The sequence below is a fragment of the Schistocerca americana genome, chromosome 4 (assembly GCF_021461395.2).
Source record: "Schistocerca americana isolate TAMUIC-IGC-003095 chromosome 4, iqSchAmer2.1, whole genome shotgun sequence".
NCBI classification, from domain to species: Eukaryota; Metazoa; Arthropoda; class Insecta; order Orthoptera; family Acrididae; genus Schistocerca; species Schistocerca americana.
This window is the reverse complement of record NC_060122.1, coordinates 224,731,989-224,746,201: the sequence shown is the minus strand read 5'-3', so window position 1 is coordinate 224,746,201 and position 14,213 is coordinate 224,731,989. Positions and strand designations below refer to the sequence as shown.

The 14,213-nt window shown below is 44.5% G+C and overlaps 1 protein-coding gene across 1 annotated transcript in view; it reads right to left on the bottom strand.

Moving 5' to 3' along the window:
- Positions 1–14,213, bottom strand: part of LOC124612643 (protein slit) — an 814,493-nt gene that overhangs the window by 765,410 nt on the left and 34,870 nt on the right. Inside the window, exon 2 of the mRNA XM_047140944.1 lies at positions 7,759–7,830. Within this exon, the coding sequence (XP_046996900.1) occupies positions 7,759–7,830 (72 nt within the window). The remainder of the gene's footprint in view (positions 1–7,758; positions 7,831–14,213) is intronic.

Sequence of the window (14,213 nt, the reverse complement as noted above, 5' to 3'; positions counted from 1 at the left end):
CATGAAATCCAAAGCGCCGTATGCAAAGGGGCCCAGGTTAACTCTGCTCCATACTTTCCGGAATACATGCGATACAACTCCGCATTGTCGTTTACTCAGTAAACTGCGATCTTACCGAACATCCGACTACATTTGCGACTCGATTTAGAGCTTCCTAGTACACGCAACTCAACACTACTTCTTAACGAGATGAAATCGACATGGGAGTGTTAGGCACATAACGTCTGGAGCATCATCAGACTGTTCGTAGACGATCTGTGAGTATAAATATCTTTTCGCATTTCATTTACTTACGCAACCAGATTCAGTATTTTATTACACCACCTTCAGGCCCCTTGAAAAATATAGATTGTGAGGGATCTAGTCTTGTGTGCAGTTGTAAGAGGAGCCAATACTAAACAATCCTTGTCCGTGTATCTTTGGTTTACAGAACACTATCCCTTCGTTCATCAACCAACGATTCGTCGGTTCTATGTTCCTTTGACTTGTCGGTTACGAGCTACAGAAAAGTAACGACAGCTGCGATAGATTTTTTGTAAACAATGATACATAAATTATCTGTTACTTTCAGCATTAACTGAAAGTAAACCTAAGGTAAAATGAATACGTCGTATAGCTAACGAAGTGGTCCTGAATCGAAAAGGCAAGAAAAGAAAATTACGCTAGAACCTGAGTAAAAGAAGGGATCGTTTTGAAGCATTGTTCACACTTCCCAACCCCAGCGAATCAACGGCTCACAAAAATATATTCGGGAAATGTGAGAGTGAGGTGGAAGCAGTGTGTAGGTGGTCAAGGGGGCAGCAAAGTGAAAGTTTGTTTGGACTTTTGGGACAAGGAGTGTGTATGGATTACGTAGCTTTTTTCGTATTTATGTGAACAATGCAGCGAAGAAAATTCATTAACTATGATGTCAAACATTAAAATCGTTATTAACTGTCGACCCTTTGTCTCTGCGTGAGCTCTCTTCCACTACTGCGTGTTTCTGGCAATGCCGAGCGACAGAAATGTGAGACAGCAACGAAAAGTTTATCTTCAATTTGTCGACGATGTGACGCAAAAAACTATAGGTAAGTGTTTTTGGCAACTGTTGGACGGTTTATATATGGATCAGGAGCATCTCCTGTGGGCTGTGATTTTTTTTTTTTTGTCATCAGTCTACTGACCGGTTTGATGCGGCCCGCCACGAATTCCTTTCCTGTGCTAACCTCTTCATCTCAGAGTAGCACTTGCAACCTACGTCCTCAATTATTTGCTTGCCATATTCCAATCTCTGCCTTCCTCTACAGTTTTTGCCCTCTACAGCTCCCTCTAGTACCATGGAAGTCATTCCCTCATGTCTTAGCAGATGTCCTATCATCCTGTCCCTTCTCCTTATCAGTGTTTCCACATATTCCTTTCCTCTCCGATTCTGCGTAGAACCTCTTCACTTATCAGTCCACCTAATTTTCAACATTCGTCTATAGCGCCACATCTCAAATGCTTCGATTCCCTTCTGTTCCGGTTTTCCCACAGTCCATGTTTCACTACCATACAATGCTGTACTCCAGACGTACATCCTCAGAAATTTCTTCCTCAAATTAAGGCCGGTATTTGATATTAGTAGACTTCTCTTGGCCAGAAATGCCTTTTTTGCCATAGCGAGTCTGCTTTTGATGTCCTCCTTGCTCCGTCCGTCATTGGTTATTTTATTGCCTAGGTAGCAGAATTCCTTAACTTCATTGACTTCAGAACCATCAATCCTGATGTTAAGTTTCTCGCTGTTCTCATTTCTACTACTTCTCATTACCTTCGTCTTTCTCCGATTTACTCTCAAACCATACTGTGTACTCATTAGACTGTTCATTCCGTTCAGCAGATCATAATTCTTCTTCACTTTCACTCAGGACAGCAATGTCATCAGCGAATCGTATCATTGATATCCTTTCACCTGGTATTTTAATTCCACTCCTGAACCTTTCTTTTATTTCCATCATTGCTTCCTCGATGTACAGATTGAAGAGTAGGGGCGAAAGGCTACAGCCTTGTCTTACACCCTTCTTAATACGAGCAATAGTCAGCTCTTGCCGTCTTCGGAATTGTGTGGATGATGCTTTTCCGAAAGTCAGATGGTATGTCGCCAGACTCATATACACTCCTGGAAATTGAAATAAGAACACCGTGAATTCATTGTCCCAGGATGGGGAAACTTTATTGACACATTCCTGGGGTCAGATACATCACATCATCACACTGACAGAACCACAGGCACATAGACACAGGCAACAGAGCATGCACAATGTCGGCACTAGTACAGTGTATATCCACCTTTCGCAGCAATGCAGGCTGCTATTCTCCCATGGAGACGATCGTAGAGATGCTGGATGTAGTCCTGTGGAACGGCTTGCCATGCCATTTCCACCTGGCGCCTCAGTTGGACCAGCGTTCGTGCTGGACGTGCAGACCGCGTGAGACGACGCTTCATCCAGTCCCAAACATGCTCAATGGGGGACAGATCCGGAGATCTTGCTGGCCAGGGTAGTTGACTTACACCTTCTACAGCACGTTGGGTGGCACGAGATACATGCGGAAGTGCATTGTCCTGTTGGAACAGCAAGTTCCCTTGCCGGTCTAGGAATGGTAGAACGATGGGTTCGATGACGGTTTGGATGTACCGTGCACTATTCAGTGTCCCCTCGACGATCACCAGTGGTGTACGGCCAGTGCAGGAGATCGCTCCCCACACCATGATGCCGGGTGTTGGCCCTGTGTGCCTCGGTCGTATGCAGTCCTGATTGTGGCGCTCACCTGCACGGCGCCAAACACGCATACGACCATCATTGGCTCCAAGGCAGAAGCGACTCTCATCGCTGAAGACGACACGTCTCCATTCGTCCCTCCATTCACGCATGTCGCGACATCACTGGAGGCGGGCTGCACGATGTTGGGGCGTGAGCGGAAGACGGTCTAACGGTGTGCGGGACCGTAGCCCAGCTTCATGGAGACGGTTGCGAATGGTCCTCGCCGATACCCCAGGAACAACAGTGTCCCTAATTTGCTGGGAAGTGGCGGTGTGGTCCCCTACGGCACTGCGTAGGATCCTACGGTCTTGGCGTGCATCCGTGCGTCGCTGCGGTCCGGTCCCAGGTCGACGGGCACGTGCACCTTCCGCCGACCACTGGCGACAACATCGATGTACTGTGGAGACCTCACGCCCCACGTGTTGAGCAATTCGGCGGTACGTCCACCCAGCCTCCCGTATGCCCACTATACGCCCTCGCTCAAAGTCCGTCAACTGCACATACGGTTCACGTCCACGCTGTCGCGGCATGCTACCAGTGTTAAAGACTGCGATGGAGCTCCGTATGCCACGGCAAACTGGCTGACACTGACGGCGGCGGTGCACAAATGCTGCGCAGCTACCGCCATTCGACGGCCAACACCGCGGTTCCTGGTGTGTTCGCTGTGCCGTGCGTGTGATCATTGCTTGTACAGCCCTCTCGCAGTGTCCGGAGCAAGTATGGTGGGTCTGACACACCGGTGTCAATGTGTTCTTTTTTCCATTTCCAGGAGTGTATTCTACACACCAACGTTAATAGTCGTTTTGTTGCCACTTCCCCCAATGATTTTAGAAATTCTGATGGAATGTTATCTATCCCTTCTGCCTTATTTGACCGTAAGTCCTCCAAAGCTCTTTTAAATTCCGATTCTAATACTGGATCCCCTATCTCTTCTAAATTGACTCCTGTTTCTTCTTCTATCACATCAGACAAATCTTCACCCTCATAGAGGCTTTCAATGTATTCTTTCCACCTATCTGCTCTCTCCTCTGCATTTAACAGTGGAATTCCCGTTGCACTCTTAATGTTACCACCGCTGCTTTTAATGTCACCAAAGGTTGTTTTGACTTTCCTGTATGCTGAGTCTGTCCTTCCGACAATCATATCTTTTTCGATGTCTTCACATTTTACCTGCAGCCATTTCGTCTTAGCTTCCCTGCACTTCCTATTTATTTCATTCCTCAGCGACTTGTATTTCTGTATTCCTGATTTTCCCGGAACATGTTTGTACTTCCTCCTTTCATCAATCAACTGCAGTATTTCTTCTGTTACCCATGGTTTCTTCGCAGCTACCTTCTTTGTACCTACGTTTTCCTTCCCAACTTCTGTGATGGCCCTTTTTAGAGATGTCCATTCCTCTTCAACTGTACCGCCTACTGCGCTATTCCTTATTGCTGTATCTATAGCGTCAGAGAACTTCAAACGTATCTCGTCATTCCTTAGTACTTCCGTCTCCCACTTCTTTGCATTACGCGCTGCCAAATTTCACTGTCAGACTGAGTATTTAAATTAAACTTTAGTAAAAATCCGGCCGTGGTGGCCGAGCGGTTCTAGGCGCTTCAGTCTAGAACCACGCGGCTACTACGGTCGCAGCTTCGAATCTTGCCTCTGGCAAGGATGTGTGTGATGTCCTTAGTTAGGTTTAAGTAGTTCTAAGTTCTAGGGGACCGATGACCTTAGAAGTTAAGTCCCATAGTGCTCAGAGCCATTTGAACCATTCTTTTTTTTTTTTAAGTTTAGGGGACTGACGAGCTCAGAAGTCAAGTCCCATAGTGCTTGGAGCCATTTCAACCATTTAGTAACAAGCTCACGAAAGTGAACATATAGACTCAGCGTAATACAGATGTCATCTCATATAGAAGTACCGTTCTCTATTGGAAGAGAACCTATGCCAGTAGACAATGGCACTGTCGAATATGGCTATATGAGATGAGATGTGTATTATGTTGAGTCTATGTGCCCACTTTCGTAACCTTTTTACGAATGTTTGATGTAAATTTTTAGTGTGATGATGAAATTTTGTTCTTTCTATTTTTACTTAGCAGACTTTGAATTATAAAGCCAGGATTAAATTGGAAATTGCAAAGCCACCGCATACGTGAGGAACAGACAGTGTCGAAATTCTGATTACTTTTTACGCATGGATGCGTCACTGCCAGCAAGATATAATGTCATTTTTTTCAACAATTTTTTCAGTCGAGGTGTGAGCCGGCTGCCGTACAAGCACATGTCTGCTACGGAGGGCTGAGAAGTGGAGGGAATTTAATAAGGCGATGGAAATTTCGCCGGTCGGCGGGCAGCGTAGCAAATCGTGAAAAATTGCGTCGCGTGTGGCGGCGCAGTCTGTTTCCCGCTAATCGGCTGTCCAGATGGGCAGCGCGAGATACTGACCCAGAGAGCGGGCGCAGCCAAGTGACGCGGGCAGCGGGCAACCGGCAGGCGCGGAGCGGCGCAGGTCCGGAGCTGAGCCCTGCGGCTGGCCAGGGCATGCGTGCGCGCACCCGGGGGCTGATGCACCGCACGCACGGTTCAAATCAAATGGCTCTGAGCACTATGGGACTTAACATCTGAGGTCATCAGTCCCCTAGAACTTAGAACTACTTAAACCTAACTAACCCAAGGACATCACACACATCCATGCCCCAGGTAGGATTCGAACCTGCGATCGTAGCGGTATCGCGATTCCAGACTGAAGTGCCTAGAACCGCTCGGCTACAACAGCCGGCCGCACGCACGGGGGGCACCACAGTCTCTACTCGGCAACCTACGAGCGGGGACATCTCGCGGTTTTACGACAGACGCGTGTTCACTTCGGTACCTCCTAGGAGAGGCGTGTACACACTGTGCTAACGAAGGCCAACGAATGACAGCCAGTGGATTCGGTCGAACGTTGCTCGCCAATACATTCGCGTTCGGCCTCTCATCCTCACCAAATAGAGGATTCGGATCAACGGATTCGGTCGTGCAGGATCGCAGCTGGCTCTGATAACTTGTCGTGGTTGCTCTCATTTCGTTATTATCATAAAATAACGCTTTAATTACAGTTCTAAGGTAGAGGACGATTTATCAGTCGACGCACGTGCACCATTTATTTTACTGCAAGAAGCTGATCGTCAGAAACGGATAAATGACACTGGTGGACGATCTCTCTTTTAAAAGATAGGGAGCAGTGTGGTGGGACAAATTAGTCTCACCTTGCAGCTGATTTGGAATACGGGGAATTTCATATTTTATCCGAATGAATGCTACAGATTTCGAAATCTTATTTAATTATGTACGCCCTGGAATTTCAAAGATGACACCTTTTCAGAACAAATGTACAAATGGTTCAAATGGCTCTGAGCACTATGAAACTTAACATCTGAGGTCATCAGTCCCCTAGAACTTAGAACTACTTAAACCTAACTAACCTAAAGACATCACACACATCCATGCTTGAGTCAGGATTCGAACCTGCGACCGTAGCGGTCGCGTGATTCCAGACTGAAGCGCCTAGAAACGCTCGGCCACATCGGCCGGCTACAAATGTACCTGCAGCAGATAGGATAAAGATTACACTGAGATATTTAGCTACTGGGCGAATACACGTCAATAAAGAATCCATTTTCTTTGTCGCAGTCTTCACATTACTTTCTAACAGCCACCCTACTTCGCTCCGAGATAGTCTTTTCAGTTTATTGCTATGATCGCACTTCGCTGGGTCCCATAAACATTTCCGTTCGTGATAAAATTATTAGCTTTAATGCTGTCTCCGTATTCCGCTCCATAGTCCAGCATTTTTAATCTCATTAACACACACACGTTCAACAGACACAGCAAATTGCAACAAACCAACGAAGATTCGACCCGGCGTCCACACTGAGATGTGTCTCAAGACAAACCTGCCGCCAACGCTTTGACTTTAACCGCCGGCAGTCCGACCCGTTAACCAACGCCAACCGCTTGGTTGGCTCCGATTTGACGCCTGTACATACTAAGCAAATCACGGCGGTTGGTTGGTGTTACGGTGTACTGCGTATCATTATAAAGTGTATATCCAGTGTCGCATCAAATACTGTATGTGATATGTGTAGAAGACAGATACAGCGAAGAGGCGCTGCTGAGTCACAATCGCAAAAAAATGGCGCTGAGCACTATGCGACTTAACTTCTGAGGTCATCAGTCGCCTAGAACTTAGAACTAATTAAACCTAACTAACCTAAGGACATCACACACATCCATGCCCGAGGCAGGATTCGAACCTACGACCGTAGCGGTTGCTCGGTTCCAGATGTAGCGCCTAGAACCGCACGGCCACTCCGGCCGGCCACAATGGCAAACAAGACGCACAACTATAAAAGTATTGTAAGTCTTTATGAACGAAAAAAAAGTTCTTTTATGACAAGTAACTCTGTTCACTGCATCCAGGTAAGTAATCCTGAGAGAATTATTAAGAAGATCATCATCGCCTGCAGAAGATACAGCGGCGGTTAAGAATTAATGTATAGATGAACCGCCGTGGTCCGCATATTATTTCATTTACTACTACTTTCATTCATCAGGCTCAAGCATCTTCAGATATTTATTGCCGTTTATTAACATGAACGTATTGCCATCAGGGCAATGGATAAACCAAATAATACTGCCACCTATGGTGATTTATGTCTACATTACGAAAAACATGGTGTGGCCAACTGCGAATCGAAGCTCAAACCCGTGTGCGCCGATAATTTCTCTCGTTTTTTTCCCCTCGAGAATATTTGTTTAATACAATCTGAGCAGCAAAGCAATGTTTTTACTTGAAACTGATTATACCGGAACTTGGAGGAAACCGTCAATTTCAAGTTAGTTTGATATATAACCGCAACACATGTCCAGAAAATTCCCTTTCACAAAGAGAGTAGTGCTGAATGACAAGTGGCACTTGTCCGTATGGTACGAAGCTGCAGAGTACTTTACTTACAGCCGCTCCAGCGCCATCAGGTCCTGGAAGGCGCCGCGCTCCACCGTGTGGATCTGGTTGTCCTGCAGCTGCCTGCAACACAACGAAACGCACATGTCACACGCGTTTACTTCTAGCCTTCCGTAAAACACATCAACTCAGTAACGTAATTAACTCGAGATACCTTCACAGGTTGTTAAGTATGCTTGTAGATTGATTACACACTTTCCTTCCAATAAGTTCCGGTACTCACTTTTTTGTTACTGGCGAATAAGCGACTCTAGCGCAGTAACTACGGTGGCAGCTGGCGATAACAACTGTAAACAACAGATGTGCATTCGAACAGTCAGTTTAGAGCAGGAAGTTTTAAACAGTGGATGTGTGGCAGTAGTGTGTCAAAATTGTTCTGTCACAAATCGCAATAGAGGAACATCTCTAGATCAAATGTTGAAGAAGAAACAAGTGTGTCTATAGTTTTTACCGCTCGCCCTGGCTCGCGAACCAAAACAATGACTCCAGGACGCCTGCTGCGACTTGATTCAAATGCAAAACACGGACAATTCTTTTCTGGAAAAAATCATCACCAGTCACGAGACTTGGCGCTATCAATACGAACCAACCACAAAACGACGAAGCACACATGGGGTACGTATTTTATCTATGATCTACACAATTGCATTTCTCTTTACAAATAGGTAAATGCAAAATAAAGGCTGTAACGAGAAAAAGAAGCCGCGCGGGATTAGCCGAGCGGTCTAAGGCGCTGCAGTCATGGACTGTGTGGCTGGTCCCGGCTGAGGTTCGAGTCCTCCCTCGGGCATGAGTGTGTGTGTTCGTCCTCAGGATAATTTAGGTTCCTCACAAGCGACTTCTAATCAAGCGGGCCTATGGGGTATCGTCTCAGTTGTGCGACTGGATTCGTGATTTCCTGTCAGGAAGGTCGCAGTTTCGTAGTAATAGACGGCAAATCATCGAGTAAAACTGAAGTGATATCAGGTGTTCCCCAGGGAAGCGTCCTGGGACCTCTGCTGTTCCTGATCTATATAAATGACCTGGGTGACAATCTGAGCAGTTCTCTTAGGTTGTTCGCAGATGATGCTGTAATTTACCGTCTAGTAAGGTCATCCGAAGACCAGTATCAGTTGCAAAGCGATTTAGAAAAGATTGCTGTATGGTGTGGTAGGTGGCAGTTGTCGCTAAATAACGAAAAGTGTGAGGTGATCCACATGAGTTCCAAAAGAAATCCGTTGGAATTCGATTACTCGATAAATAGTACAATTCTCAAGGCTGTCAATTCAACTAAGTACCTGGGTGTTAAAATTACTTCAGTTGGAAAGACCACATAGATAATATTGTGGGGAAGGCGAGCCAAAGGTTGCGTTTCATTGGCAGGACACTTAGAAGATTCAACAAGTTCACTAAAGAGACGGCTTACACTACACTCGTTCGTCCTCTGCTAGAATATTGCTGCGCGGTGTGGGATCCTTACCAGATGGGATTGACGGAGGACATCGAAAGGGTGCAAAAAAGGGCAGCTCGTTTTGTATTATCACGTAACAGGGGAGAGAGTGTGACAGATATGATACGAGAGTTGGGATGGAAGTCTTTAAAGCAAAGACGTTTTTCGTCGCGGCGAGATCTATTTACGAAATTTCAGTCACCAACTTTCTCTTCCGAATGCGAAAATATTTTGTTGAGCCCAACCTACATAGGTAGGAATGATCATCAAAATAAAATAAGAGAAATCAGAGCTCGAACAGAAAGGTTTAGGTGTTCGTTTTTCCCGTACGCTGTTCGGGAGTGGAATGGTAGAGAGATAGTATGATTGTGATTCGATGAACCTCTGCTAAGCACTTAAATGTGAATTGCAGATTAGTCATGAAGATGTAGATGTAGATGTAGTGTGTAAGCTTAGGGACTGATGACCTACGCAGTTAAGTCCCATAAGAATTCACACACATTTGAACATTTTTTAGAGAAAAAGAAACCGACATTTCACGATTACAAGATCAGTGGTAAACAGCGGCAATGGACAAAGGAGAAGCGTTAAATTTTTTGACACATAATGTGCTCACAAAACAAAGAGTCACCCACTTAACAAAGTTCATCTGGAGTTATTGTGTTTGGACAGACCAACTTATCAACTGATTCTAATTGACCACTGGGAATGAGCGTACGGCATTGTGGGCCGGGAGTCCCCCATTCGGGGAAGTTCGGCCGCCGAGGGCAAGTACTTATTGCATACTACTTATTGCATACGACGCTACTTTGGGCGACTTGCTCGTTGGAGATGAGGATGAAATGATGATGAGGACAACACAACACCCACTCCCTGAGCGGTGAAAATCTCCTGCCCCAGCCGGGAATCGAAACCGGGCCCCTTGGCGTGGCATTCCACCGCGCTGACCACTCAGCTAACGGGGAGGACTAACTCACCACTATGATCACTACATAGCCTCTTAAAATGTTGATTTCATAACAAGATTGTAACACATAATTTCTCGGGCGAAAATGTGTGCTAACCTTTTTGGATACTGCAGTCACCTTGGCCACTTTCCGGCTGCAGGAGGAAAGGGTTTTTTGTTCGGCCTGAAAATGATTGCTCACTAATTCCCTATTCCTCCTACATGTGTGGTGGTCGGAGCCGACTAGGTTGACTTCAAGGACGAGTAAATAAATGTTCCTCGAGAGACTGTGTTTTCTCAAACATGTTTCAGAAAAAAATTATGAAAGCGCTGCAAGGAAGCAGCACCCTACAAAATCTTTCTTACTGGGAGCAGGAAATGGTCACTGGAAACGCCTACATTCAGCTCCCGATTATTCTTGGCTTAAGGCCTATCCGTTAAATAAACCCGTGGAGCCAGTCCTCGTGGTGTAGAGCTGGTGTTTTCGGATGTAGGAAGAGGGTGGTTCTTCGAAGCTAACCAAGTTATTTCATGCAGTAAGTGAAACTGAGAGACACCTATAATGCACAGCAGTGTGCAGGTGTGGACTTCGTGCTGAACTTTCCGGTGTTCCGGAAGAGTCTTGCTTTTAAGTGATAGGGCTGGTGCTTGGCTGGCAGAGAAAGCCCTTACATAGTCTAGCTAGAAGATTCCGTGAAGTAATGGAGACGGAGTTAACGCGGTTAAGTAGATGCCAGCAAATTATACTCGGGTCCGTGGGAATCTGAGAGTGGTTTGTTTGTGTGTCTCTTCCTGTAATAACTTCGAACTGTATTCTCGTTGTGCTGTTGCGGTGAGTATTGGCGAGACTTGCCAGTATCCAGTCGGAGGTAGTTTGTTGAACTGCATGCGTTGAACACATTCCGATCCACAAGATCGCGGAATCTTCCCTGAAAGTAATTAGACAGTTACAAGGCTTTTAATTATTGACTTTGAGAGCAAAGCTGGCGACCCTTGTCTACAGGGGAACGGGAACTCGACCGACAAACTTTCAGACGAGGTAGTGTGGAGCAAACAAGGGAAAAATTGTAGACAATATAGGATCTATCATGTATATCTTAAATATTAGCACTTTTTCATCTTCGTTACTGTGAAACACATCTCTACTACTGGCAGCTCTTTGCTTTTCATAATTTCAGAAGATGTAGTATTGACCAAAACAAGACAAAACGGGTCCAGTAAACATGGTCTCTAAAGCGCATACTTTAAGAGCTATTAGCAGTTGGTCATCTTCGCTACTGTGAAACACGTCCCTTCTTCTAAATAGCTCTTAAGGTATGCAACTTAGGGCTCAGGTTTACTGAACATTCTTTCTTTTTTTGATCCGCCTTACCTCCAACCAAAATATAGAAAGAAAAAGCTAGCAGCAGAAGAAATGTGTTTCACAGTATCGCAGTTGGACTAGTGCTAATAGCTCCTAAGGTTTTTCAAATACCACAATTACTAGCTTTTTTTCCCTTGTCTTAGTCCAAACTATTATCTGTGAAAGTCGAGCTCTGGCTCATTCTCAATATTACTAAACCGTGTCACGGAACCTAATACCAATTCCAGGTTGTCTGTCTAACAGCTTTCGGGGGCAACGAATATTTGATTGTCAATATTTCGCGTAATTATTGACCACATTTAAAATTTTGTCATTACCTATTCATTAAGAGATATAATCTTATGTTAAATGTTGTAAGAAGTGTATATTTCTATTGTCTATTGTCAAACCACAATTTATGAATGATGTTTATATTTTATTAATTGGATTAAGTAGGAATATTAATATTTGTCATGCTGGAAATAACTGTGGTAGCAGGGAATGTCTGCACCAAAGTATTGTTGGCAGGAGAGACCGCACATTGATATAATTTTAAAAAGGTTATGAGAGACCGCGTATGGATACATTTTAAGAAAAGAGCGGGAAAGACCGCGGATTGATACATTTTGTAATGGTAGCAGGGATTGTCTGCACTAGAAAGCATTGTTGGTGGGAGAGACCGCACTTAGCGTTCGTAGGAAGTCAGTAGTAAGCGAGATGTGAAGTGAGTCGGTAGCAGGTCTGAAGTGAGAGGTTGAGAGGAGGGGTGTGCCTGCCAGCCACCAGCTGTGACTTACAAGAGATTATAAACGGATGTACAGAGACATCAGCTAACTATCATCATAAGAGGAACTAATATTATTGAATTATTTTTTTTTGAGAAACTCAAGACGACTGAAGGTATGTTTGCGCAATGCTAGTTGTATGATTATTGTAAAAAGTAAGTCCCATTTGAATGTTTGTAAAATCATTTCATTCATAATATAATTAATTTTTGGCAGCAATATTGCATTACTGATTATAATCCATCCCAAAAACCATCAACGTAAAACTTTGCAAAATTTTATTGTTGTCAAGAAAATGTTTAACTATGAATTACGTAACTTCAGTCAAATTAATTAAAGAATAACGTCAACTTTGCTATTAAAGAATAACGTCAGCTTTGGGAATAAATACAGCCACTTATTATGACAATCCACCAGCAGCTAACAGAATATAGTAAAACAGAGTAAGTTTAGTCATGTCGCAGTTCGATGTAGCAGTCATATGGCGATCCAGTAACAGTAAAAAAAGGTAAGGAACAGTTTTGGATTATTGCAGGTAACGACTGAGGGCCACGACGACGACACATTCTATGTTTCGTCGAAATAATCGGAAAATCACTTTTAATAAGCAGCATTTAAATTTGTATGCGAAGATTGAGAAAGAGAATTAATTTCAAAGGGAAGATTTCATTTGTTATTATTAAGCAAGAGATTGAAATCCTAAGGGATAGTTTCATAGGTTATTGTAGAAGGGAAGGTTGCGTAACAAAAGAGATATAGAGGAGACGGGAAGGTTTCAATGTTTAGCACAATAAGACACTTAGAAACTGTGTTAAAGTCTTGAGGCAGCGTCACTGATTACTCGCAAACACCCGAACTTTATCCTACCAGTATTTGAGAATGACAGCACTGAGTGACTATCGATAAACTTTGCAAATATTTCAAACCTTTACAAAACTCTTTCTCGCTTACACGCTCAAAGCCAGATATCTGACACATTGACTCATTTTTAAAGTAATCAGACACGTGAAGATGGGAATTAGATTCTTTAAAAGACTCGCGAGTTTAATGGTTTAAACTGAATGGGTAGTGTGGCACCGCAGAAAAGTAATCGGGATACGCCAGTAAACACTTCCTATTGAATAAGTGGAGAAGTATATCGTGTAACTTGTTTCGCTCACTTTTCGAAAAGAATGCTTGGATTTAGGCTTATGCTGATTCGCGCGACACCACAGAAGCTCCGAAGTACGACGAAAGGAACGTTTCTAGCAGTTCTCGTGCCGTTGCTGCATCACAGTCGAAACCGGTAAACTATCGAGCCCCCTAAATGCGATCGAGACAATTTAGGAGGAGGAGGAGGAGGAGGAGGAGATTAGTGTTTAACGTCCCGTCGACGAAGAGGTCATTAGAGACGGAGCAGAAGCGCGGATTAGGGAAGAATGGGGAAAGAAAGCGGCAGTGCCCTTTCAAAGGAATCATCCCGGCATTTGCCTGAAGCGATTTAGAGAAATCACGGAAAACCTAAATCAGGATGGTCAGACGCAGGTTGGAACCGTCGTCCTCCCGAATGCGAATCCAGTGTGCTAACCACTGCACCACCTTGTTCGGTCCGAGACAATTGTCAATAAAAGAAGTTCAGTGGTAAGACCGTTGCCTTGCGACCCGCCGGGTCACCACACAGATTTAGTCTGCCACTACACTTCAAAAAACTCACTCTGTGCTGTCAAAATTCGTTCCGTTATTTAATTATTCATCTATTACTTAACGGGAGTTTTCCTTGTCTACTCCTATACACATAACATTATAGCCCTCAGAGCGTAATGATTTGCTGACTGATTTGTCGATGAAACGAAACTGAAGATATCCCAATTGTACGAGAACCGTTCAACAGACCGCGAACAATTATCGGATGATCCAAGGACCACCTGAAGAAGTAGGATATCGGGAGAGTTGTTTTGTGAAGTA